The 27,411-nt window shown below is 47.4% G+C and overlaps 1 protein-coding gene across 1 annotated transcript in view; it reads left to right on the top strand.

Annotated features, from left to right (window-relative positions):
- CSK (C-terminal Src kinase) overlaps positions 1-26,277 on the top strand; it is a 34,971-nt gene extending 8,694 nt beyond the window's left edge. Inside the window, exons 2-13 of the mRNA XM_081964666.1 lie at positions 10,164-10,241; positions 12,054-12,167; positions 16,266-16,378; positions 16,719-16,938; positions 19,567-19,660; positions 20,309-20,374; positions 20,518-20,617; positions 20,892-20,982; positions 22,698-22,771; positions 23,249-23,444; positions 24,499-24,585; positions 24,829-26,277. Coding sequence (XP_081820792.1) covers positions 10,227-10,241; positions 12,054-12,167; positions 16,266-16,378; positions 16,719-16,938; positions 19,567-19,660; positions 20,309-20,374; positions 20,518-20,617; positions 20,892-20,982; positions 22,698-22,771; positions 23,249-23,444; positions 24,499-24,585; positions 24,829-25,011 — 1,353 coding nt within the window. The 5' untranslated portion in view covers positions 10,164-10,226 and the 3' untranslated portion in view covers positions 25,012-26,277. The remainder of the gene's footprint in view (positions 1-10,163; positions 10,242-12,053; positions 12,168-16,265; positions 16,379-16,718; positions 16,939-19,566; positions 19,661-20,308; positions 20,375-20,517; positions 20,618-20,891; positions 20,983-22,697; positions 22,772-23,248; positions 23,445-24,498; positions 24,586-24,828) is intronic.
- The last annotated feature ends 1,134 nt before the right edge of the window (positions 26,278-27,411 follow it).

The following is a 27,411-nucleotide window of genomic DNA, read 5'->3' as shown; positions in this document are numbered from 1 at the left end:
GCTTGCGCGGCTCTGGCTTCCTGCGGATCTCCCTCTCTCGGTGCTTCTCCCCCCCCCCACTCCCCATTTTTCTCGTAAGATCCGCAGGAGCAGAGCGTGAATGCAGGTTCTCCAGCTGTGTGTGTGTGTGTGTGTGATGGTGGGGCGCTCGCCGATGCGTTCGGTCTCTCCTGGTTACGTAAGCAGGATGCATCTTAGCCTCTGCTCCAGTCTTGTAAGTCCGGAGTTTTATCCTCTCTCCTTTTTTAAAATATATATATATATATATATTGGTCTATATTGGTTGAAGTGGTGAGGCTGGGCCTGAAAGCCCAGAGATTGGACCCCCCCCTCTCCCCATCCACATGCAGAGATCAATCCTTGGATCCGGAATTTGGTCCTTAACCGACTGACGGAGAAGATCACGTGGCCTCATCTCTCTCTATATATCTCTCTATTTATCTATTTTCTCTACTTATCTCTATCTATATCTCTCTCTGTCTATCTATCATCTCTATCTGTCATCTATTTATTTATCTATCTATCTATCTATCTATCTATCTATCTATCTATCTATCTATCTATTTATCTATTTATCTCTGTCTATCTATCATCTCTATCATCTATTTATCTATTTATTTATTTATCTATTTATCTCTCTGTGTCTATCTATCATCTATATCATCTCTATCTGTCATCTATTTATTTATCTATTTATTTATTTATTTATTTATCTATTTATTTATGTATCTCTCTCTATCTATCATCTATCATCTCTATCTGTCATCTATTTATTTATCTATTTATCTATCTATCTCTGTCTATCATCTATCTATCATCTATCATCTCTATCATCTATTTATCTATTTATCTATCTATCTATTTATTTATTTATTTAATCTATCATTTCTGCCTGCCTGCCTGCCTCTTATCTATCTATCTATCTATCTATCTATCTATCTATCTATCTATCTATCTATCTATCTATCTATCTATCTATCTATCTATCTATCTATCATCTATCATCTATCTATCTATCTATCTATCTATCTATCTATCATCTATCTATCTATCTTTCTTTCTATCTATCATCTATCTATTATCTCTCTATCTCTCTATCTATCATCTATCTCTTATCTCTCTCTACCTCTCTCTTTCTCTTTCTTTTTTTCTCTTTCTGTCTTTCTCTCTCTCTCTCTCTCTCTCTCTCTCTCTCTCTCTCTCTCTCTCTCTCTCCCTTTGCTTTTGGGGCTGGCCTCTGTTGGGAATGACAGGCGGTGGTGGGAGAAACAGAAATATTGATGCCTAATAATAATCAGGCAAGCTGCTGAAATCTTGATCAAACCTGGGATGTTTTGCGCGAGAGGACCTCGTTTTCGTCTCGTCCAGGACGAGCTCCGGATTGTAGAATAGGCAGATGTGATTGGTGGGGGGAGGTCTCGGCGTGGGGCGGGCTGTCTTGGAAGGGGAGGGGGAGAGGTAGGTAAGTAGGCAAGGGTCCCTCCCCACCCCACCCCCCAGGCCACTTCTCTTTGGCTTTGCAACAGTCTTAACCGATGAACGGTAGACAGGAAGGAGTTAATTCGTCAACGGCAGGTTCGAGGTTGTGTGAATGGGACAGGTTGATCCCAGGAACCAACCCCCCCCCCCCCTAGAATCGAGACCCGTAAGCAGGAAATGCAAGGTTCGGTTTGAAGAATTGAGCTCGTATTTTTTTTCCCTCCTCCTCCTTCTTTTAAATCCTTGCCTTGAGGGACAGTGCGTTGTCTTTGCCTTTCCATTTGCAAGGAGGCCTTTTTGCATTTCGAAGCTCCTGCATTTTACTTTCTTGATTTCCCCCCCCCCTTTTCTTTTTTGTGGGCTGAGGCCGCAATGAATGATCCTGCCTGTGTCTGTAAGATGGGAACACTTAGGGTTTTCTGGAATACGCTTCTTTGTCCCGTCAGCACCCACCAGCCGGATCCATTAGCTGCCTGGCAAGAGAGAGAGAGAGAGAGAGAGTGTCTGTACCCAGCTGTAGCTCAGCCATGATTTATTTTTATTTTTATTTGGAAGATTTCACAATGAATTCACAGGGTAGACTAGGCCAAACGAATCTCAAGAAGGCTTAGGTACAGTGTTTCTCAACCTTGGCAACTTGAAGATGTCTGGACTTCAACTCCCAGAATTCCCCAGCCATGCTGGGGAATTCTGGGAGTTGAAGTCCAGACATCTTCAAGTTGCCAAAGTTGAGAAACACTGTCTTAGGAGAAGAGGACTCATCCTGTGGACCGATGCTTTGTTTGTTTGTTTGTTTCCTGCCTTTTTATTTTTTTAACGAATAACTCAAGGTGGCAAACATACTCCTCCCTCCTCCTATTTCGTCCCCCCCCCAACAACAACCCTGCAAGGTGGGCAGGGCTGAAAGAGAGAGAGAGACTGGCCCAAAGTTACTTAGCCGGCTTTTGCACGTAAGGCGGGACTAGAACTCCCAGTCTCCTGGTGATTGGCCCAAAGTCACCCGGCCAGCTTTCGTGCCTAAGGCGGGACTGGAATTCCCAGTCTCCCGGTGATTAAAAGTGGGACTAGAACTCCCCATCTCCTGGCGATTAGCTAAAGTCACCCAGCCGGCTTTCATGCCTAAAGTGGGACTAGCAATCCCAGTCTCCTGGTGATTGGCCCAAAGTCACACAGCTGGCTTTCATGCCTAAAGTGGGACTAGAACTCCCAGTCTCCTGGTGATTGGCCCAAAGTCACACAACTGGCTTTTGTGCCTAAAGCTGGACTAGAACTCCCAGTCTCCTGGTGATTGGCCCAAAGTCACCCGGCCAGCTTTCATGCCAAGCGGGACTAGAACTCCCAGTCTCCTGGTGATTGACCCAAAGTTACCCAGCTAGCTTTCATGCCTAAAGCGGGACTAGAACTCCCAGTCTCCTGGTGATTGGCCCAAAGTCACACAGCTGGCTTTCATGCCTAAAGTGGGACTAGCAATCCCAGTCTCCTGGTGATTGGCCCAAAGTCACACAGCTGGCTTTCATGCCCAAAGTGGGACTAGAACTCCCAGTCTCCTGGTGATTGGCCCAAAGTCACACAACTGGCTTTTGTGCCTAAAGCTGGACTAGAACTCCCAGTCTCCTGGTGATTGGCCCAAAGTCACTCGGCCAGCTTTCATGCCAAGCGGGACTAGAACTCCCAGTCTCCTGGTGATTGACCCAAAGTTACCCAGCTAGCTTTCATGCCTAAAGCGGGACTAGAACTCCCAGTCTCCTGGTGATTGGCCAAAGTCACCCAGCCAGCTTTCATGCCTAAGGCGGGACCAGTGCCCATGTAAGGTGCATTTCAGGGGCAACAATTTCAGCGGAATAATTATATTCGGATTTTTAAAATCTGTGGCAACAGAGGAGGGAAGCTTCCACAGGCAAATATGCCCCCGCTTTTCCCACCCCAAAAAACAAACCAAAGCAAACCTTCCCCCCACTCACACATGACTGCGCCCGACCCACGTTGCGTCCTCTTGAGCCCTAAGAGAAAATGATTTCAGGGGTGTGTGTGTGTGTGTGTGTGTGTGTGTAACAATCCTTCCTATGCCAAATCTTCTCTGCAGTTGCATTTCCTTACTAAAATGGAATTGCAGCTCCCAACGCCAGGCAGGGGCCATGCAAAAGAGGGACTCATTCTGCAAACGATTGGGAGCAAAGGGCCCTTTCCGTGCAGCTGCTGGGTTTGCATTTCCAGCTCTCGAGGCGAGGCTGGTAACCACATTCAAACGTGTGGTGGAAACGCCGGGCGGGATGCTTTTCGGTTCTCTTCGACAACAGTTTGCTTCTTTCCTTTGATAAAAAAGAAAGAAAAGTAAAACCCTTCCTGGTTGAAAAATCCAGTTTTACAAACCTGCAAATCAATCTCTCTCTCTCCCTCCCTCCCTCTCCCTCTCTCTTTTTCTCTTTCTCTCCCTTGCTCTCTTTTTCTCTGTCTTTCTCTTTCTCTCTCTCTCTCTCTCTCTCCCTCTCTCTCTGTCTCTTTCACGCTCTCTCTCTGTCTCTCTTCCTCTCTCTCTTTCTCATTCTCTCTTTTTCTTTTTCTTTTTCTCTTTCTCTCTCTCTCTCTTTTTCTCTTTCTCTTTCTCTCTCTCTCTCTCTCTCTCTCTCTCTTTCTCTTTCTGTCTCCCTCCCTCCCTCACTATCTTTCTCTGTCTCTCTCTCTCTCCCTCTTTCTCTTTCTCTCTTTCTCTCCCTCTCTCTCTCTCTCTCTCTGTCATTCTCCCTCTCTCCCTCCCTCTCTCTGTCTCCCCCCCTCCTTTCAATTCGTATTTTGCAAACAAACAAACACACACAGATTAGAGGTCGTTTTACAACCGCAGTCAGCTGAATTTGAACCATGGATGGAAACTAATCAATGAGAGGAAAGTTCCTAACAGTGAAGACAGTTAACCAGTGGAACAGCTTGCCACCAGAAGTTGTGGGTGCTCCATCACTGGAGGCTTTCAACAAGAGATTGGACAAGTCCTGCTTGAGCAGGGGGTTGGACTAGAAGACCTCCAAGGTCCCTTCCAGCTCTGTGCTGATTGATTGATTGATTGATTGATGAGGACTGGGATGTCTTGGCATTCCTCCTGAATGAAGGAATTCTGCATAGCCACCTTCTGGTTTTTTTTTCATTTCTGCCACCCCATCCCTCCATGCCAATCCAAAGCCCCACACCCATCATTTTCTGCCCCCCCCCATCCTTAGGAGGGTTTGAATGCATCAGCCGCCAGAGAGTTTAATGAACATCTTATTTCTTTGCTGGAGGAGCGTGAATGCCAAGCGTGGGAACGGAGCGTTTGGCTAAGTACTTGAGGTGTAAAGTTCGGGGTGTGTATGCAGCTGGGGCGGAAGGCCGGCTGTGCCCCGGTGGGCGCGAGGCAGCAGCTGCGCTTCTGTGCTTCTGTGTGTGAGCCACGTGTGGCCGAGGGGAGAGTGGGCGAGGGCTTTCTTCCAGAGCCCCCTGGGAGTCCCTTGTCTCTGCGGAGCTGCGTGGGCACAGGGCTTGGCCCTGGCGGAGTGGCAAGAGGCGATTGGAGCTGAATCCCGAAGGGTTGGGCTCTTCGGGAAAAGGCTCCACGGGGGCTCCGATTGGGCCTGGGGGGGAAATGCGCTTGAGAGTTTGCATGTGCCCTGGATATGGTCCAACTCCTCCTTTCCCTCCCTTTCTTTCGCTTTCCCTCCCTCTTTCATTCTTCCTACTTTCCTAGCCTGTCGCCTTTGTCTTTCTTTCTTTCTTTCTTTCTTTCTTTCTTTCTTTCTTTCTTTCTTTCTTTCTTTCTTTCTTTCTTCTTTCTGGCTCTTTCTCTCTCTGTCTGTCTTTCTTTCTTTCTTTCTTTCTGTCTGTCTTTCTTCCCTCCCTTTGTCTTTCCTTTCTTTCCTCCCTCCCTCTTCCTTTCTTCCTACCTTCCTACCCTCTCTGTCTACTTCCTTCTGTCCTTCCTTCTCCTTCCCTCCCTCCGTCCCTCCCTCTTCCATTCTTCCTACTTTCCTAGCCGGTCTCCTTTGTCTTCTTTCTGTCTTTCTTTCTTTTTCTGTCTGTCTTCCTTCCTTCCTTCCCCCCCTTGCTTTTTCCTTTCTTCCATCATCTCCTTCCACCTCCCTTCTTTCCTCCCTCCCTCTTCCTACCTTCCTACCCTCTCTGTACTTTCTTCCTTCCCTCCATCTCCCTCCCTCCCTCTTCATTTCTTCCTACCTTCCTACCCTCTCTGCTCCTTCCTTCCTTCCTTCCTTCCTTTCTGCCATCCATCCATTTATCCATCCATCCATCCTTCCGTCCCTGGATACAAACTATAACAATCAATTATTAGTTCGAAAGGTGTAGCTAAACCAGGCGTATCCGTTTGTTTTATCTTCTTGCCTGCTGCTACCTTCTTCGTCGTGCGATGCTACCTTACATGCATTGTTTTTTTCTTGGGTGTTTTGGCTCTGCTTGTTCAGGAAACCTCAGTCTGCGCGGCGGCCAGTCTGAGCTGTACAGTAAATGAGGAAAGACCTTTACGTTTAGCTCAAGAGCCGTTCTTCTCCTTTCCCGCTGCCCTCAACATTACGATCCGAACAAGGAAGGAGCCTCTTCTACTCTGCCTTTATTGTTCCTGTTTTATTACTGTGGTTCAAAAGGTCCAGTGCAAAGTAGCTATGTGGCCAGGATTCAGGGCAACGCAACAGATGAGCATTAAAATATTAATTTGCTTAACGATTTCACGTCGGTTCCGTTCTCTCTCCGGGGTTTTTGAGTGAGTCATTGTTTCTCCAACTGCTTCACCTGGCGGAGAAATCCATGAAAAAGACCCAATGCCATTGTGCTGTGCCGAGAATCCTTGGGAATGACCTCTCCGAAGCATCTGGGGCAGGGGAATTCTGGGAAATGAAGTCCACCCGTCTTAAAGTTGCTAAAGTTGAGTAGCATGCATCTGGAAGGATGCTGCTTGATGAGAGACCCCTAATACGAGAGCATAGTCTGCCCTCACGGAAAGGCCCTTCAGTATGACCTTTTTTTGGGAGAGGGTGTGGCATACACAACTTCTTGTCTTGAGGTCTAGGAGCATGTTTTGCCCATTTAAACAAACAGAAAACCACGGAAGATCTTCGAATGGGCAGAGATGGATAAATTGACCGAGGGAATTCAAGGAAAGGAGGAAACAGAGTACTATTTAATTTTGGGGAGGGTGAGGGTATAAGAGGTTAGATGACAGAAACAGGAAATGAGAATCTGGGAAATGTAATTTTTATTATAGAAGAAGTAGGAAACAGTGATAAGAATGTAGGAAAAGTAGGATTTGCAAAAGTTATAAAAGAGAATAACAAAGACTGCCTGATATGAATGAGCAAACATAGACTGTTAAGCAGAAGAGTAAGAAATAAAAGATTGATAAGCGTAAACTTAGACATGTATGGAGAGGGAAAGAGTGTTTGTAAAGATGCACCGATAGATAGCTGGTGTAAGGAGGAACATGTAGCTCCGATGTTATTTGTAAGTTTTGTGTATGTTTTTGTCAATGTGTGTAAGTCAGGGGTGTCCAAACTTGGCAACTTTAAGACTTGTGGACTTCAACTCCCAGAATCCTTCAACCAGGATGGATAATTGAATTTAGATTGGCTAAGGAGGGTTTTGAGGGGCGCGGTGGCTCAGTAGCTAAGGCTCTGAGCTTGTCGATCAGAAAGGCTGGCAGTTTTTGACGGCTCGAATCCCTAACGGAGTGAGCTCCCGTGGCTTGTCCCAGCTTCTGTTAACCTAGCAGTTCAAAAGCACGTTAAAAATGCAAGTAGAAAAACAGGAACCACCTTTGGTGGGAAGGGAACAGCGTTTCGTGCGTCTTTGGCGTTGAGTCATGCCGGCCACATGACCACGGAGACGTCTTCGGACAGCGCTGGCTCTTCGGCTTTGAAAGGGAGATGAGCGCCGCCCCCTAGAGTCGGGAACGACTAGCACAGATGTACGAGGGGAACCTTTACCTTTAAGAGGATTTGGGGACGATTGTCTCCAAGGGAGTCCATCAAGGCTCTGCCTCCCCCATTCCTGGGCCCATTTCAAGCATCTGCTGGCATTTCTGCTGAGCTTTGCATGGCCACCTACGCCTTTCTGTCCCCGAGCTGAGATGGATGACCTCATCCATCTGCACGGCTCTCTGGACAAAGCCGGGCTTTGTTTACGGACCGATGCTGGAGAACCTGCGGTCTTCACCAGTGGGCTTGACGAGCCTCTGCGGCCTTTCATAAGGATTGCTCTGCTCTTTTAAGATTAGGCTGCAAGCTTCCAAACACCCACTAGATGTCAGCAAGGAGACCCCCCAAAATGCCAGCATTTCGCTGCCATCGCCATCTAGTGGCAGTTGTGTTACTTACAGCTGATTTATAGCATGGCAGTTGAGATTTTAATTTATTTTATTTTTTACAATTTGGATAAAGGCAATAATTAGCCATCCCATTGGGCTTTTTTTTTTAAAAAAATCAATCAATCAGAATAGAGCTGGAAGGGACCTTGGAGAGATGATAGATGGAAGCGTGGATGGATGGGGAGGGATGGATATATAGATGATGGATGGATGGATGAATAGATGGATGGATGGTATAGATGATAGAAGGAAGGGTGGTATAGATGATAGAGCTAGAAGAGACCTTGGAGAGATGATAGATGGAAGGGTGGAGGGATGGATATATAGATGATGGATGGATGGATGAATAGATGGATGGATGGTATAGATGATAGAAGGAAGGGTGGTATAGATGATAGAGCTAGAAGAGACCTTGGAGAGATGATAGATGGAAGGGGGGAGGGATGGATATATATAGATGACGGATGGATGGATGGATGGATAGATGGATGGATGGTATAGATAGAGCTAGAAGAGACTTTGGAGAGATGATAGATGGAAGGGTGGATGGATGGGGAGGGAGGGAGATATAGAAGATGGATGGATGCTTTGCCCCATAGCAAGGGCCTGTGGGCTTATCCAAGGTCTCTCTGCCAACCTGCTTCTGCCTTTAGCCCAGCCAAGCTTTCTGCTGTGAGTCCATCAAAGTCAAAGCCTCCAGCTCTGGTTCTTATGAGCAGCAGCTGCTGGGCCTTTGCTGTGAGATCGGAATTAGGGGTTGCTAAACTTAGCTCCGACAGGGCAAAAGTTGCCTCCCTGGGGAGCTGTGGGGAAAGCGGGGAGGCTGGCCCACTTCCTGGGGCTGCCGTGGGGCAGCCAAGGGTTGAGCACCGGAAGGAGGGAGCAAGGCAAGCGTGGCGGAGGCCTCTTCCAGCTCTGCCATCGCTCGGCTTCCCAGCCTGGGCAACCGGGTGGACTTCAACTCCCAGAATTCCCCAGCCGGCAGGCCATTGCTGTCGGTGACCTTCCCAGCTGGTTCCCGACCATCGAAGTCAATGGGAGAAGCCGGATTCAGTTAACGGCCATGTGATTCACTTAACGGCGCCTTAGGAAAGCCCCTTAACCATTGTACCCAACAGGCACGGGGCCTGCTGAGCCCCTGGTAGATGTCTTCCTTAAAGAAGAGCGGAGAATTTCCATTTATTTCGTCTGATGTTCTGACTGCAGACACTCCTTCTCTTAGCAACAATTCGTATAGAATAGAATAGAATGGAATGAAATGGAATAGGAGGAATGTAGAATAGAATAGAAAATAGAATAGAATAGAAAATAGAATAGAAAAGAAAAGAAAAATAGAATAGAAAATAGAATAGAAAAGAAAATAGAATAGAAAAGAAAATAGAAAAGAAAAGAAAATAGAATAGAATAGAATAGAAAATAGAATAGAATAGAATAACAGAGTTGGAAGGGACCTTGGAGGTCTTCTAGTCCAACCCTCTGCTTAGGCAGGAAACCCTACACCACTTCAGACAAATGGTTGAGGACTATCTAAAACTGTCCTTCTGCCCCTTCGCCAAAGAGAAGCCGTGGACGAAAAATGGATTTTCAGCCTTTGAAGCGGTGAAAAATATTCGTAAAGGGAAATATTTTGCTTTTGATGTCTTGCACGTTTATTCCGCTCTCGCTGACCACAGAGAGAGTGACGGGAGGATCCAGCCGAAGCCATTTTTTCGTGGCCTCCTGATCTCCTGACACACACACACACACACACACACACACACACACACACACATACATATTGCAAGGAGAGGCTTACCAGCACTGCTGGCAGAGTATTCATACTTTGGCAGGTTCGTTCAATAGCAATCGCTCTCCTGTTTTTTGACACCCCCCCCCCCCCGATCAATGGCACACTAATGGATCCGTCACTACTCTGGATGCTTTCAAATTAAAATGCATGTTGAGGGATGCTTGGAAAGGATTCTTAAGAAAGTGGGAGGGAGGGAGGGAGGGAGGAAGGAAGAGGTGATAGGAAGGGAGGAAGAAAAGAGGGAGGGAGGAAGGAAAGAAGGAAGGAAGGATGAGAAAGGAATAAAAGGGAGGGAGGGAGGAAGAAAGAAAGGAAGAGGGAGGAAGGAAGGAAGACAGAGATGATAGGAATGTAGGAAGAGGGAGGGAGGGAGGGAGGGAGGGAGGAAGGAAGGAAGGAAGGAAGATGAGAAAGGGGCAAAGAGGAGAGAGAGGAAGGAAGGAAAAATATGCATTTTGGGCCACATTTTTTTCCTCCTTTTGGGCATCTCCACCACAGGTGATGGTAGGTGCCTGGTTTTTGCAGAATGTGATCTTGAAAAGATATTTCTCCTCTTAGGTCTCATGGTACCAAGTGACGTGTCCTCCTTATGAGAACCAGTCCCCAGAAGCGCCCGAGAAAATGTCAGGAATGCAGGTAAGGAACAAGACAAAAGAGGAGAGAAACGATGTTTGTTTTCAATTTCAGTTTCACACGTTCACATAATTTTGGGTGTACGGAGTGGGGAGAAAGGATTTTTCCTGGACATTTTTAAAAAAAATTCCCAATGATTTTATGTCCAGGTTCTCTGGGATCCTGTCCGATTTGACAATGGTTGGTTGAAACGCAGTTAGTATATGGGTCGTCCTTGACTTACCCATTGAGTGACGGTTCATTTATTGTCCGTTCAAAGTTACAACGGCATTGAAAAAAGCGACTTACGACCCTTTATGACAGCATCCCCGTGTCACGTGATTAAAATTGGAATGCTTGGCAGTTGCTTTGTATTTACGACGGCCGCAGTGTCCCGGGGTCACTTGATCCTCTTTGGCGACCTTTTGACGTGCAAAGTCACTGGGGAAGCCAAATTCACTTAACGACCGTGTGACTAACTTAACAACCTTTCTAACCACCGGTATCATTTGTCCCAGATTTTGTGATATTCCATCCCCCCCCTTGTCTTTGAGCTCTAGAGTCAGTCTGTCCATCCCTGCGCACGTCAGTATCTTATTTATTATTTCTTGTTCTTTATTTTTTCCATTTTTGTGCAAAAACGTGCCGCCATTAAAATATGCAGCATTAAATATAGTCCACCTTTGGCGTAGTTTTTCTTTTGTGATCCCTGTAAAAAAAAATCCTGGCCTCAACTCCCATCCTTTGATTTAGCATCTCTTCCAAATACCTTCTCATCTGGTGCCAAAAAGCCTTAGCTTTCGTGCACTCCCACCACATATGGTAGAAGGTCCCTAGTGCAGCATTACATTTCTGACATCGTGGCGATAAGTTTTTGTTAATTTTCACCCACATTTTCAGGCTTTTCAAGGGGGTGTTTTTATGGTATTCAGCCATTGGATAAGTGCTTTCTGATCTTGGTAGGTCTTTTTGATGCCTGTGTGTTTGAGTCTCCTGGGAAGCTTTTACGTGGCTGATTTGTTCTTCTTCTTTTTTAAAGAATGATACGGAAGGCGGGTTATTTTAATAAAGCCAAAAAAAAAAAAAAGGGGGGGGGGGAAGGAACTATAGCTTGGTGATTTCCTTGCCAGACACGTTAGAGTCCCCCGGTTTAAAAATATAGATGTAATCAAGTGCCAAACAGCAATCTGTCTCCACTTTGGCGACTTGAAGACTTTGATTCCCAGAATTCCACAGCGTGAGCGTGACTGACAGAGGAATTCTGGGAGTTGAAGTCCGCCCGCCTTTAAGTGGCCAAGCTTGGGAAAATACCGTGATACCTGTCATCTTTGATTTACGACCCGTCATTCAGCCCAAAATTACAGTCATAAATCGTGGCTGTCGTTAAACAGGTCACCCAAGGATGACGCTCGTTTCAATGACTTTTTTGTGTGACGGTCATTAAGTGAAGCTTCGATACCAAATGGATGGTTTTGCCAAAAAAAACCCCACTCCACCGGAAGTCGAGGCAGCAAAAATAAGACTCAAATTGTGACCGCGCGCAACGGCCGAAGGCTGCGAACATTTCTAAATGCGATCAAGTTGCCGAGCACTCCAAATATGATCACGTTACCAGAAAGGGGGGGGGGGGGAACGATGATGACAGGCGATGGTCAGAACTTCAAATCCGGATCCTAAGTCGTTCTGGAGAGATCCGTGGTGAATTCGGTCGCTAAGCACACCACTGTAAGTCAAGGACTTCCTGGCTAGTGACCTTCGTATGCAGTTTTTTTAAAAAAATGCTTTCTCTTGACGTCGGATCCAAATGTTAACAATGTCCTTGTTTTTTCCTAAAAGGCCGCCTGGCCTTCCGGCACAGAATGTATCGCCAAATATAATTTTCACGGCACAGCCGATCAAGATCTCCCCTTCAGCAAAGGAGACGTCCTCACCATCATCTCGGTCACCAAGGTAACCGGCCTCTCTCTCTCTCTCCGGCCCCGGGCAACAGCCGTGTGCCCACGGACGTCTGCGGTGACGGACAGGCTGATAATGGAGTGTGCAACAAGGCCCCTGTGAATGCTAAGGCAGTTCTTGCTTGCTGGCCTCCAGATGCTGAATTTGGCTCCGGAGGTCTTTGGGGGTTTGCACTGGGGTGGCACGACATGCGTTGGGTGCCTGCCCCAAAGGGCCACAGGGGGCTTAGGAGGTCATTGGGCCAAAGGCAGGACTTGTATCTGTTGTGTGATAAGATCAGGTTGTGTGTAGCTTCGTGATGTCAACCTGCTAAAAAGGGGCAGTTTGCTCCAATCTACAACCATAAAGTCTGTCTGTCTGTCTCTCTCTCTCATCTATTCTCTCTTCTCTCTCTCTCCTTTCTTTCTCATCTATCTTCTCTTTCTCTCTCATCTTTCTCTCCTTTCTTTCCCTCCCTCTCTCTCTCTTTCATCTACAGTATCTTCTCTCTCTCTCATCACTTTCTCTCTCTCTCTCTCATCTACTCTCTTTTTCTCATCTCCTTTCTCTCCCCCCCTCTCTCATCTACAGTATCTTCTCTCATCACTTTCCTTTCTCAATCTCTCTTTCTTCTACTCTCTTATCTCTCTTATCTCTCTCTCCTTTCTCTCCTATCTATTTTCTCTCTCTTTCATCTCTCCTTCCCCCCCCCTCTCCTCTACAATATCTCCTCTCTCTCTCATCACTTTCCTTTCTAGAATAGAATAGAATAGAATATATATTTCTTAGCCGCACCCTCTCCCAAAGGACTCGGGGCGCCGTACAATAAAACATATAAAATACATATCTGGACAGGACATACATATAACAAAGACGTGTATAAGACGTATACAAGGAGGAGGTAGGCTGATAGATAAAAACAATTAAAATCACAATATTTAAAAACCCCAATAAATAAATTCAATTAAATTACACTAATAAAAACCCGTCAGGAGCGATATAGTTAGATCATGGTTGAGCCAGGCCAGTTACTTGGAATAGGTCTCTCTCTCTCTCTCTCTCTCTCTCTCTCTCTCTCATCTATTCTCTCTCTCTTATCTCTCTCTCTCCCCCCCCCCTCATCTACAGTATCTTCTCTCTTTCTCATCACTTTCCTTTCTCTCATTTACTCTCTCCTTTCTCTCTCTCTTTCTCATCTATTTTCTCTTTCTCATCTACAGTATCTGAGCAGAATTTGACAGTAAATTAATAAAAGGGTCGGTTTTTTTCGGAGTCTGCTTCATGCTCTCGGGAAGCCTCAGTCAGAACAAGACTGGACTGCCATCTGTCAGAAATGATGTAGGGTCTCCTGCTTGGGGAGGGGTTGGACTAGATGACCTACAAGGTCCCTTCCAACTCTCTGAATCTGTATAATCAAGTGGATGTCCAGTCTTTTCTTCTCCGCCTTCCACGATGGAGCTTCTCGAATTCAATAGATGGGATAGTTCTGTCGTTTGACGACAACTTTTTGAGAATATCTACACTATATTGCCAAAAGTATTCGCTCACCCATCCACATAATCAGAAGCAGTTGTGAGCGAATACTTTTGGCAATATAGTGTATCTATCTATCTATCTATCTTTAAATAAAATGCTTGCGGCACCCTCCTTCTGTTGCATCTTCACAGCCAGTTCTCTTCGTGCATTGCAATGAAACTGCGATGGCTACAGGAGTTGGCTAGATGCATCTCCAATCAGATTTTGCCCCACACTAATGTATGATAAGCTTTGAATGAGTCATGTGAGTGAGTTCATCGCGGAGGAAGAGAATGCTCTTAATCTTTAGCTACCTTGCAAATCTTCCTGGATGGGGCTTCGGAAGTCTGGTGTGGCTGGGAAATTAACATCTTGAGATGTTCCAGGTTATACCCTGACTCCAGGTTTTCCCTCTTGATAAATTGCCTAGCGGTTGTCACAAAGGCGGCATGGATCAAGGTGGATAAAGCTCATTGATAAAGCTGGGAAGAAGAGCCTGTACCCCAAAATGTCTTGTGGAGGGCTGGGTTGGGCCAGAGGGGACACCTTCTAGATCAGCGGTCACCAGCTGGTGGTCTGTGGACCACAGGTGGTCAGTGAGAAAAATCATTTCCTTTTTTTATATTGCACTAAATCAGGGGTCCTCAAACTACGACCCCTGGGACGGATACGTGCAATGAATTCTTGTGTTGCTGCAGAGAGGTTCCCCCTTCGGGGTCTTTTTGTGTGGGTCAGGGGGGCAGAAATTCTGACTTGGGGTCTGCTTTGGCCTCCTGGTGGGGGGTGTTGGGCGAAGGCTGGAGGGAAGCGCCGCTGGTGGCGAAGAGCCAGAGGGCCTCGTTCCAGTGGGACGGCATCATGGCCTGGAACTGGCTGACCATCTCAGCCCACTGAGCCTCCAGGCGCCGGTACCTGGCCTTGGTCTTCCCTCTGCTTGGAAAGCCTATGCTCCTAGTCCTCAGTGAGGTGCTTCTGCTGAGCCTCCTTCTCGGTCAGATCCAATTTGAACTGAGCTTTTCTGCCAACTCTTTCTCATGGGGGCTGCTTAGCTCCAGCAACAGTTGGGGCCCAAGGAGCCTGGGCGGGGCAGGCGAGGAGTGGCGAGTAGAGGCTGGCGAGGCGCCCCTCAACGTAAGTGACACCGCGATGGCCACGCCCACCCAGTCACATGACCACCTAGCCACGCCCGCCCAGCCAGTCATTAGGCAGACCGTATTAGTGGTCCGCGGGATTTAAAATTATGAATGTAGTGGTCCCTCTGAGATCCGAAAGGTTGGAGACCCCTTGAAGCTCCTTGTCTGGGATAATCGTAGAAGCCAAAGCTAAAAAGTGTCCTTCCGTGCTTCTCTCTCCCTCCAGAGACAAGGAAGCAATTTAATTAACCATGAACTTCCTTTTAAATGTAAGCTACTGGGTCAAATCCAGGGCCTGCTTTATCATCTCTGTTTGCTAAGAATAACTAAGCAACCATAAGTTCCTCTGAAACTCCCGGGATTGAGAAGATACTCATCGGTGTATCTGGGTTTAGCCTGCACTGTGGGAGTTCTGGGAGTTGAAGTCCACATATCTTAAGTTGCCACATTTGGGGAGGGGGGGAGGCCTCTGATTTAATGCTTCAGGGAGGGTATTTTTTAAGAAAAGGACTTTATCCTCGGACGCTAACTTTTCCTTTGCTCACCCGAAAATATATGCAGTTTTACAGTATGCTTTTCTGTTGTCAATAGAGCCTTGGCAATGGGGAGCCTCTGGGACTTCAGCTCCCAGCATTCCCCAGCAGGGATATCTGTGGACTTCAACTCCCAGAATGCATGCCTTCTGCTAGGGAATTCTGGGAGTTGGAGTCCAGCTATTTGACAAACAAGGTTAAGAGTTGATGGGATGGAGGCTAGTTTAGAGGGAGGGAGGGAGGAGATGATAAAATGGCACATTGAAAGCAACTGTGTTGGGTTTCTGCTTTGATTTGGGCTTTGGCCTCCTTGTTCTTTCCTTCCTTCCTTTGTTGTCCCTTTGCCTTCCTTCCTTTCTCCCTTCCTTCCTTCGTTGTCCCCTTGCCTTCCTTCCTTCCATCCTTCTTTCCTCTTCTCTCTCTCTCTCTCTCTCTCTCTCTCTCTCGCTCGCTCTCTCTCTCTCTCTCTCTCTCTTTCTTTTCTCTGCCCACTCACTCTCCTTGACACCGGGTGGCTTACAAACAATACAAAACCCTACATAAAATAATTTGAAAAACCCAGTTAATACCCCAACCCCAACCCCCAATCAAACAAGCCACTTGATGGTCTCCATCCTTGCTCCGGGTCCCCCAGGCCCATTGGCAGAACCAGGCCTTCAAGGCTTTGCGAAAGAGAATCAAAAGCAGGGACCAATCTAATCTTCACGGGGATGATTGTTTCAAAGTAAGGGAGCCACCACGGAGAAGACCCCATGAGCCCCGCCAAACGGACCTCCAACAACATCCCCTTTCTTTGAAGGATGAGAAGGGAAGACGGTTGTGGCTGCGGAGGAATGGGAGGTGAAACGGAGGGAGGTTGAGAGTCTTTGGCTTTCTTGGAGACCCATAAACCCTGCCTGGGGGTCTTGCTAACCATGGTTTCCCTCTTCCAGGACCCCAACTGGTACAAAGCCAAAAACAAAGTAGGCCGGGAGGGGATCATCCCAGCCAACTACGTCCAGAAGCGCGAAGGGATGAAACCTGGAATCAAGCTTAGCCTCATGCCGTAAGTATACATCTAAACTGGCATTTTATAGCCCCGTGATGGCAAACCTATGGCACTCGTACCAGAGGTGGCACATAGAGTGCCCTCTCGGTGGGGATATGCGCCATCGCCAGCGGCTCTTCTGCGGAGCACCGGAAAGTGGCCTGAAAATGCCCCAAAACCAGGTCCTTTTTTCGTGCCATTTTTGATAGACAGAGAAAACACTGTTTTGCTAGTTTCTGCCAAGGAGGGGCCGTGCATGGTGGAACTTCTGTGAAGAAGTAGGTTTCTAGTCCTCGTTGAGGCCGGCGTCGAAACGTTCTGACAGTCCTCTTGGTCTCTTTTTCCCCTCCCTCCACAGCTGGTTTCATGGGAAGATCACGCGGGAACAAGCGGAACGGCTGCTCTACCCTCCGGAGACGGGTCTGTTCCTGGTGCGCGAGAGCACTAACTACCCGGGCGACTATACGCTCTGCGTCAGCTGTGAAGGGAAGGTGGAGCATTACCGCATCATCTACTCCTCCAGCAAGCTGAGCATCGACGAAGAGGTCTACTTCGAAAACCTTATGCAGCTCGTGGAGGTGAGGCTGAGCCAAGGTTGGCAGGGAGAACTGGGATGTATCCCCTGGGTCTCAGAATAACAGAGTTGGAAGGGACCTTGGAGGTCTTCTAGTCCAGCCCCCTGCTCAAGCAGGAAACCCTAGACCATTTCAGACAAATGGTGGTCCAATCTCTTCTTAAAAACCTCCAGTGATGGAGCACTCTGGAAGCAAGCCGTTCCACCAGTTAATTGTCCCTAATTGTATAGGATTTCCTATCCAAGGAGGGGGTTGGACTAGAAGACCTTCCAAGGTCCCTTCCAACTCTGTTATTCTAATCCTCACGGTTAGGAAGTTTCTCCTTAATTCCAGGTTGCTTCTCTCCTCGATTAGTTCTATATGTTGCTATGTGTCCTGCCTTCGTGTGCTTTGGAGACTAGAACAACAGAGTTGGAAGGGACCTTGGAGGTCTTCTAGTCCAACCCCCTGCTCAAGCAGGAAATTCTATACCGCTTCAAACAAATGATCGCCCAATCTCTTCTTTTTTCGAGTTTTTTATTTTTTATAAATGTTGTCAAATCAATACGTGAATAGTGGGACATCTGGGTGTTATACATTGCAATACAAATAAAACTAACCAAGTTAATCATAATTATTACATTCAATCAACTTATATGTTTCTAGTAAATAATACACATTCGCCTTAGAATTGCATTCGATCATCGTTCAATTGTTCCACATTTTATTATTGCTTTCATTTTATTATATAAAAATGTATACATTGATATTCCCCCTTCTCTTATTTCCATCACCTATTCTAGCTTTTAATCATATCTTTTAACCAATATTTTAACCAATCTCTTCTTGAAGGCCTCAAACGATGGAGCACCCATAACTTCTGGAGGCAAGCAGTTCCACTGGCTACCGTTTTTTTGGGAGTGTAAGATGCACCTCCCTCCCCCCCAGAAGGGTGAAAATCTGGGTGCATCTTACATACACTGAATACAGCATTTTTTTGCCCCCGAAACCACGCCCCCCACACCTCCCATTTTTTGCAGCAATGGAGGCGCAGAGGGTTTGGGAAGCCTGCAAATTGCTCCTGGGAGCTGGGGAGGACAAAAAGGAGTGAAAAATGGGCCTTTTTTTGCTCATTTTTGCCCCCCCTAGCCCACAGCAGCACTCTACAAGCCTCCCAAAGCGTATGCATGCCCTGTTTTTTTGTAAACAACGGAAAATGCAGAGGGTTTGGGAGGCCTGCAGAGAGCAAAAACTTTTATTTTTATTTTTTAATTTACCTCTTGAAAATCTTGGTACGTCTTACACTCTTATAGTCTTATGCGTCTTATAGTCCGAAAAATACGGTAATTGTCCGCAGCCAGGAAATTCCTCCTTTGTTCTAAGTTGCTTCTCTCCTGGATTAGTTTCCACCTGTTGCTTCTTCTCCTCCTGCCTTCAGGTGCTTTTGGAGAACAGGTTGACCCCCTCTTCTTTGATGCAGCCTCTCCAATGTGGGAACGCTGCTCTGCTCTCGCCCCTCGGTTGGGAGGTGGGGGGTGGAAACAGCTGAGTTAGATCATGCGCCAGCTTCAGAACGAACCCACCCACCCCACCCCACCTGAACTGGCGGCCTGACTCCACCCCGGTGCGGTCACGGGGCCCCGAAGGCAGCTCAAGCACCCTCTCTCCATTTCCTGTCTCTCTCGCATCACTGCCAGAGACAGGAAGGCGCTGTTGAGCGATACTGAAAGTGCCTCCTTGCAAAACCAGCAACGGGGGGAGCTGCAGCTCAACGCCTGGCGGAAGCGTCTCCCAGTGGTGACAGACAAACAAGCAATTAATTCCCTTGGGGGTGGGGGGCATCGGGCTTGTAAAAAGCAGTGGGCGAATTAAGTTCCCCATTCCTTCTATAGCCGCTAAGCAGGGCTATGTGGGCGCCTGGCTAGGTGTCCTACTGCCCCCTGGTGGTCCGCAGCGTCATTGGGACTTACTGGGAGGTTGGCACCACGGTGGAAGATGCCCATTTTTCTGCCAAAGGTGGCCGAGCAAACACACGAATTAGGACCCTTAGAAGGGAGCAGGGATGGCCAGAAGCAGTTTCATCCCGACGGGAACATAGTTAAATAAAGGATGGATAATGATAACAACGTATATACAGGTATGGGTGCAACATCGGGAAACTGGATGTAAATTGTAAACAGTGATTTGGGAAGAAGGATTAGAAAACTTTGTTATTAAATCCTATGGATGTTTAGCTAGAATAGGACATAAGGATTCAGTGTTATTGGAGGATTTTAGAAAGAGTCAATGAAATGCCAGGATGTGGTTATGTATTAAATCTTGGTATATTCTATGATGAAGGACGTTAAACAATTATAGTCAAATGAAAATGGAGGTATGATGATGGTAATATGTATAAGTATATTTGAGTTAAAATACTTGAGTTAATATGAGTTATGTTTGTTGACTGTGGAAGAGATGCACGGAAGCCTTTTTGTAACCAACTGATGCACTTTCTACAGTATGTAAAGAAGGATGTGTTGTGTTTGTTTTCAAAATTAAAAAAAACAAATTAAAAAAAACCCGCTTGTCCCAAGCAGTTAGCAGGGACACAGGCGTTGAGCGAGATGCTTGTTCAACCAAGAGATCTATAAATATTCCCCTCTTTGCCAGCACTACACCTCGGACGCTGACGGGCTCTGCACTCGTCTCATGAAGCCGAAGGTCATGGAGGGGATGGTGGCGGCACAAGACGAATTCTCACGGAGTAAGTGCCAGGCGGAAGCTGAATGGGCTGCTCTTTATCCCTCTCTCGTCCTCCTCCTCCTGCTGCTTCTTTTTCTTTTTCTCTTCCTTCTCCTCCTCCCTTTCTCCTCATTTTTCATAGTTCCTCCTTCTCTATGTCTCCTCCTCCTCCTCCTTCTCACTTTTGTAGTTCCTCCTCTTTGTCGTCTTCTCCTCCTCTTCCTCCTCCTTCTCCTTCTGATTTTTTGTAGTTCCTCTTTCTCTTTATGTCTTCTCCTCCTCCTCCTCCTCATTTTTTGTAGTTCTTCCTCTTTGTCTTCTTCTCCTCTTCCTCCTTCTCCTCCTCATCATTTTTTGTACTTCCTCCTCTTTGTCTTCTTCTCCTTCTCCTCTTCCTCCTCCTCCTCTTTATCCTCCTCCTTCTGATTTTTTGTAGTTCCTCCTTCTCTTTATATCTCCTCCTCCTTCTTCTCATTTTTTGTAGTTCCTCCTTGTCTTTATGTCTTCTCCTCCTCCACCACCTTCTTCTCCACCTTCTGCTTCTCCTTCTTCTTCTTCTCCGTGTCTTAATTCCCTTCCTCTTCCCCATATCCTCCTTCTCTCTTTTTTCTCTTGCTTCTGCTTCTCTTTCTCCTCCTCCTCCACCTTCACCTTCTGCTTTTCCTTCCAGGCGGATGGTCCCTCAACATGAAAGACTTGAAGCTGCTGCAGATCATCGGGAAGGGAGAATTTGGGGGTGAGTCAGACACTAGAAGGAGTCCTTTTGTTTTCTCTGGCTGAGACTTCCGATTGGAAGGACGTCTTAAACGCCGGAGAAGTGGTCTGGGGTGATCCATCAGATCCCATCCCTTTCCTTCAGACGTTCGCTCTCTTTTGCAGATGTGATGCTGGGCGATTACCACGGAAACAAGGTTGCTGTGAAATGCATCAAAAACGACGCCACCGCACAAGCCTTCTTAGCGGAAGCTTCGGTGATGACGTGAGTCCCTGCCTCCTTGGCCAGGAGGACTTCATCTGGATTAACATCTGGTTGCAGAGAAAGATGGCAGAGAACCAAGATGTACCTGGGGTTAACCCAGCTTCTGTTCTGGCCCAGGCTTCCCGAGAGCATGAAGCAAACTCCTGGTCCCCACAAAAACCCCTTTTATTAATTTGCTGTGAATTCTCCGCTTGCGTGAAGGCTTTTACTTACAGTGGGAAATTCTGGTGGTTCCCTCTTTGACCTTCTCCCCATCTGGTCCATCTCATTGCAGACAGCTCCGGCATAGCAATTTGGTCCAGATGTTGGGGGTGATCGTGGAGGAGAAAGGGGGCCTTTACATTGTCACAGAATTTATGGCAAAGGTAAGAACTTGCTGTCCTTTCCAAGAAAGCTTGGCTTGGAAGTTGGACGTTGATGAAGAACATAGGAATGGTAGACTTGCCTTGGAGACGGAGGACGCCTCCTTAAACTTGGCTTCTTCTTTTTGATGATCTTTGGTTGGTTTGTTGATTATGGGTCATCAAGTCAGTGTTGACTCTTAGTCAACAGAAAGATTTTTTTTCTCCAGGACATTTTGACCTAATGTGGTCCTCCAGATCTTCTAATAGTGGCCTCATCATCGCTCATCTTGCTGTTGGTCATCCTCTTCTCTTTCCTTCCATCGTTTCCAATGTCTTGACTTTTCAAGTCTTTGTGTTTATTAATGTTCAGCCTTTTGAGGTCTTTGGAATGAAATTCTTTTGACCCCAGAAATGGCGAAGAAAAGGTTGATCAGCATCTTCTTCCTCTACTCTTGTCTGTTTCTCAGAATTGGAGCAGAAGTTGGAGTTACTTCAACTTCCTTTTCCCACATACCCTGTTGCAACCAGTAGTAGAATTCACTAGAATTATTTTATTTCTGGTAACATTTCTAAACAACCCTTAAGGTTAATAATCTCCCTCCCTCCTTCACTCCTTCTTCCTTTCTCCCTTCCTTCCTCCCTCCCTCCCTCCCTTCCTCCCCTTCCCTTTCCTTCTCCCTTCCCTTCTCCCTTCCTCCTTCTCTCCCTCATTCCTTCCCTTCCTTTCTCTCTTCCTCCCTCCCTCCCTCCTTCCCGTTCTTCCTTCCCCCTTCCCTTCCCCCTCTCTCCCTTCCCTTCTCCCTTCCTTCCTTTCCTCCTTCCGTTCCCTTCCTTTCTCCCTTCCTTCCTTCCTTCCTTCCTTCCTTCCTTCCTTCCTTCCTTCCTTCCTTCCTTCCTTCCTTCCTTCCTGCTTTTGCCTCTCTCCCTTCCCCATCTCCTTAAAACTCCCCCATTAGTTAATTTCCAAAGTGAAATGCTTTATTTACTGCTGGCGTAAGCTGCACTTTTGAAAATGCATTGGGTTTTTTTCATTTGCTTTCCTACATGGGTGTGCAATTTTTGTGTTTGTGGTATATGTGCCTTCGCATACCAATTCCGGCTTCCTACACAAAGGGGAGAGTGCCATCTACCGGGGAGGGCCACCAATTGCACTCTTGCCCTGTTCAGCCACACCTTTTTTTAAATCAATTTGGCCGATACTGATTTCAGGATTTAATTGGGATTTGAACTCAGATGGTGTTCTCGGTCTGCCTTGGTTCATTTTGGAGGACATCTTCTGACAGAGCTCAGAGTATTTATTTCTTTATGAAATTTCTACACCTCCCATCCCACCGAGGTGACTCCGGGCAATTTGCCACAACCTAATGAAACACTTCGGACCCATGACTAAAAGCACACATCATTTAAAACCGAATGTTTTAGGGTTTCCTGCCTAGGCAGGGGGTTGGACTAGAAGACCTCCAAGGTCCCTTCCAACTCTACTATTGTATTGTATTGTATTGAATTAAGGACGAGGGGAACCTTTACAGGTTCAAAGAGAAAAATCAGTTTAAAACATTTCAGAAGACTTTAAAAATAAAGCGAACACGTTGTTGCTTTCAGCATTGTTAAGAACAGGGAGGGGGAAAAAACCTTCCCGTTATTACTTTCCTGAAGATGATGTTCCTTTGGGTTTCAGACTGTCTTCTCTCTCGCTTCTTGCCAATCTTAATCCTTTCTCTCAAATCTTCCGGCAGGGAAGTTTAGTCGATTATCTTCGTTCCCGGGGAAGATCCGTGTTGGGAGGCGAGTGTTTGTTGAAGTTTTCCTTGTAAGTATATTGCCTTTTTGTGAAGACAATGCTTGGGGAGTGGTGGGATTCAATGTTTTTTAACTACTAGTTCTGTGGGCATGGCTTTTGTGGGCGTGGCATATCTTGGTGGGTGTGGCACGGGAAGGATACTGCAAAATTCCCATTCCCTCCCCACTCCAGGGGAAGGATACTGCAAAATCTCCATTCCCTCCTGATCAGCTGGGACTCGGGAGGCAGAGAATAGATGGGGGCAGGGCCAGCCAGAGGTGGTATTTACCGTTTCTCCGAACTACTCGAAGTTTCTGCTACCGGTTCTCCAGAACTGGTCAGAACCTGCTGAATACCACCTCTGCATGGTGTGTGTGTGTGTGTGGGGGGGAATATTTCTAGAAAAAAAAAAGCCTTGTTGAAGCTTCACAGTTGAGGGGTGGGGATTTCTTCGTGGCGTGCTCCCCTTTCCTTGACCCTCCCTCCTCGCTTGCCCTTCGCCCGTAGAGACGTCTGCGAAGCCATGGCGTACTTGGAGGCCAACAACTTCGTCCACCGGGACTTGGCCGCGAGGAACGTATTGGTCTCGGAGGACAATATTGCTAAAGTCAGTGACTTTGGCCTGACGAAAGAAGCTTCGTCCACCCAGGATACCGGCAAGCTCCCGGTGAAATGGACAGCGCCAGAAGCTCTTAGAGAGAAGGTGAGTGGGGGGAATGTTGGAGTGCTTGACAATTAACCCACGGCTCAGCCAGGTAGGACTTGATAAGGTCTACAAGGACACAAGGTTTGGTTCTTCCTTCAAGCTGAAGTCCTTTTTCTCCTCCAGCTTGGATGAGTTCGTCCCATTTCTTAATTCAGTGTCTGAAGGCTGTAGGGTCCAAGGTTGGATATGTCCACCTCACGTAGACCAATGAATGTCCTTGTTTTGACTCTACCTGCAAAGCGTCGTTGTTTGTTGTTCTACCTGGGCCACCCTACAGCAAAGGTAGAGTCCTTTCCCATTGGACCAGTATGGGGCTGAATGCCCACCTACTAGTGAGTTTGGTGGCTTTAAGCCCAAGCAATGGGATCAGGGATGCAGGGATTGGGAGAATCTCTAGCGAAGATTCTGTGCAGTTCAGAAAACCCCTAAATCCCACTCCTGGCTGGCCCCGCCCACCCCTCCCCTCCCAGGAGTCTCCACGCGGCCCCTTTTTGGATGCAGGTAAGTGTGTGCGGAGGCTCGGGGGAGGGGGAGGCGAAAAACAGGCCTACCGGAAGTTCGGGAAGGCCATAAGCGGGCCCATTTCCAACCTCCAGAGCCTGGGGAGGCCATTTTTGCCCTCCTGGAGACTCGAGGAAAGCCTCTGCAGCCCGAGGAGGGCAAAAATGCCCCCTCCACCATGATGCAAGCCAACTAGGCCATGCCCAGATGGTCACGCCCACCCAGCAACCGGGCAGAGAACCCCTTGCTAATATTTTTGAAGCCCCTCCCTCCCCCCTGGGATCTGAGGTCCCAGGAGGCTGCAGGGAAGCCTAGGAGGCCCAAAACGGGGTGCAGGGAGTGTCACTCATGCATGCGTGGGGGAGAGGGGGAGCATTGAGGGGGGGTTGCGCGTGCATAAGCAGGGTGTGTGTGTCACGTGCTCATTGCATTATGGGTGCGGGCCCACACGGGCGACGACAAAAAGGTTATCCGTCCCCGCTCGGAGCCTTTTGACCATGTCTCATCTGTGTGTGTCTTCTTCTTCTTCTTCTTCTTCTAACCTTGTCAGAAATTTTCAACCAAATCCGACGTCTGGAGCTTTGGAATCCTTCTCTGGGAAATCTATTCCTTTGGGCGAGTGCCTTATCCGAGAATTGTAAGTGAAGTTTTAAGCCCTCCCCACCCCCCAAAGTGTTTGACAACCCCCCCCCCCAAATCGGACCCCTCCAGCTTATCTGGTAGTTCCATTACAAAAGCTTCCAGTTTTGGGAGATTCCTGTATTACAGTCCGTCAACAATGAAGTAGTTTCCTTGAACTAGACTAGCTCGGTGGATCTACGCTCTCCTTTATAAAGGCGTTGCTTTCCCCCCTCTTTTTCTCTCTCTCCCCCCCCCCCAGCCTCTGAAGGACGTGGTCCCTCGTGTGGAAAAGGGGTACAAGATGGACGCTCCGGACGGTTGCTCCCCGATTGTCTACGAGGTGATGAAAAAATGCTGGACTTTGGATGCCGCCCACCGGCCGTCCTTCCACCAATTACGGGAACAGCTAGAGCATATCAAAGCCAACGAGCTCTACCTGTGAAGCCGACCGGAGGGCGGGGCTTCTTTCGGACACGCCCTCTCCCCTGTGCGCACAGACCTCAGGGGCGAGGCTGGGCGCAGAAACCCCCCTCCACCCACCTCCTGCCCTCCCAAGCGGAGCCGGCGGCTGGGTTTTTCCAGGAATCCCCAAATTTCTCCACTGTCTTTAGAGAAACATACGGACCTTGGACTTGCTCGATGGGTAGGTGGGGAGCCTGGCTCCCTTCTCTTCCTCCCCCCTCCCACTCTCTCTCTCTCAGCTGAAGATGGACACGTGGGAACTGACATGGAGACCCTCTTCCTTCTCCTTCCTGTCCTTTAAACAAGCAAACAAAAAGTCTCGTTTCACCGCAAGGATCAATCGTATCATATTTTAGTTGCATGTTCTTCAGCGTTGTTGAAACCCTCCCCCTCCTCTTTCTTCTCGTGGACTCTTTCCTCCCCCCCTCTCCTTTCATTCATTCATCCCTCCCTCCCTCCCACCTTTTTGCAGCCTCCCTCTGGAACCAAACAGGTGCCCGGTTCTTGTTTCGTAGGGAAACCTAAGAAGGACGGACCATGCCAAAAAAATAGATGAAATGACATCAAAACAAAACAAAAAAACAACCCCCAGTGGTAGGACAGCTATCAAAGGCGCACCGATTTTCTCGAAGGGGGGGGAGAAAGAGAGTGACTTTCTTTATAACTTTTTCCAAAAAGGATCCCCCCCGTGCGCTGGAATCCACAATCCAGTGTCTTCTTCCTTCCGAATACACCTTTGGGGGTTTCGTTTTTTTAAAAGAAGATAATTGGTTTTTGTTCTTTTTCATTTTTCAGGGTTGTGTTTTGTTTTTTGTTTAAAAAAAGAAAACGATGGTTTCAAACTGCACCGGAAATCCGCTCTTTGGCTGGGCTTTTACTCCAGCGACATCTTTATTTTTTAACGTCATGAATAAAAATGGGGTTTATTGTTCTTTTTATTTTTTTTAAAAGAAGCCTCTGCGTGCAACGGGGGGGCGAGGGGGGGGAAACCCCGCCTTAACCTGAATCAGGTCTCGACCAAACCCAAGGCGAGGGGTTTCTTCTCCAAAAAAACAAAACGCGGAGCCACCCAAGGAAAGGGGTTTTGGATGGGGGTTTATTTTTTATTTTCTTTAGTTCTTGCTTCAAACAGTGTTTGCATGCTGTCCTCACAACCTGTCCCCACTTGTGTCTTTATGCTCCTATTATGCTGCCAACTGTGAGATTAAGCTGCATTAAAAGAAAAAGAGAAAAAAAACACAACAACCCCCACATCTCCGTATGAAGATGTAACCTCGTCGTCTCGTCTCTAAACTTTTTCTTTCTGGGTGTGTTTGTGGGGGTGGGTGAAAAAGTAGGCCTTTAGAGGTTGTCCTCGACTTACGGCAGTTCACTTAGCGACTGATCAAAGTTACAACGGCCCTGGAAATAGGGACTTACGACTTTTTCACACCATCGTGGCAGCATCCCTGTGGTGTCGTGCTCAAAATTTGGCCGCTTGGCAATAGTATCTATTTACGATGGTCGCAGTGTCATAAAGCAAAGTCAGTGGGGAAGCTGGGTCCACTTAATGACCGAGTTACTAATTTATCAACTGGAGTGGTTCACTGAACAACCGAGGCAAGAAAGGTGGTAAAAGGGGGCAAACTTCCCTGAACAAATGTCTCACTTTCCAACAGAAATTTGGGATTCCGTTGTGGTCGTAAGTCGAGGACTACCTGTACTCAATGATGTGTTTAGGTTAGTCATTGTTATTTTCCTTCAAATATATACCATGCAGGGTTGAGATAGGAATAGTACTTAAGACTTGTATGCCGCTTCACAGGGCTTTACAGCCCCCTCTGAGAGGTTTACAGAGTCAGCCTCTTGCCCCCCAACAATCTGGGTCCTCATTTTGCCAACCTCAGAAAGATGGAAGGCTGAGTCAACCTTGAGCTGGTCAGGATCGAACTGCTGACAGTGGGCAGAGTTAGCCTACAATGCTGCATTGTAACCACTGGGAAGGAAGGAAGCAACTAAACAATAGCACTTAGACATATATACCGCTTCCCAGTGCTTTACAGCTCTGTCTAAGCGGTTTACAGAGTCAGCCCAGGGCCCCCAACAATCTGGGTCCTCATTTTATTGACCTCAGAAGGATGGAAGTTCTGAGTCAACCTTGAGCCACGTCAGGATTGAACTGCTGGCAGTGGGCAGAGTTAGCCTTCAATATTGAGTTTAAACCACTGCGTGGGGAAGTTGCTAGATAAGTTAACAGCGAAGGAAATACTTGGTTATATCTGGCATTCAAGGATGAAGAAAAAAGTCGCCTCTTCAGCTAAGAAAACACCACGAACCTAAATCCCAAGCGGTCTTCCTCCTTGGGGGAGGAGGGAGCAATTCACACATGCACTGCGGCCTG

The sequence above is a fragment of the Natrix helvetica genome (assembly GCF_964273705.1).
Source record: "Natrix helvetica genome assembly, chromosome: 12".
NCBI lineage: Eukaryota > Metazoa > Chordata > Lepidosauria > Squamata > Natricidae > Natrix > Natrix helvetica.
Note: the sequence above shows the minus strand (reverse complement) of the source record. Positions and strands in the feature narration are given on the sequence as shown.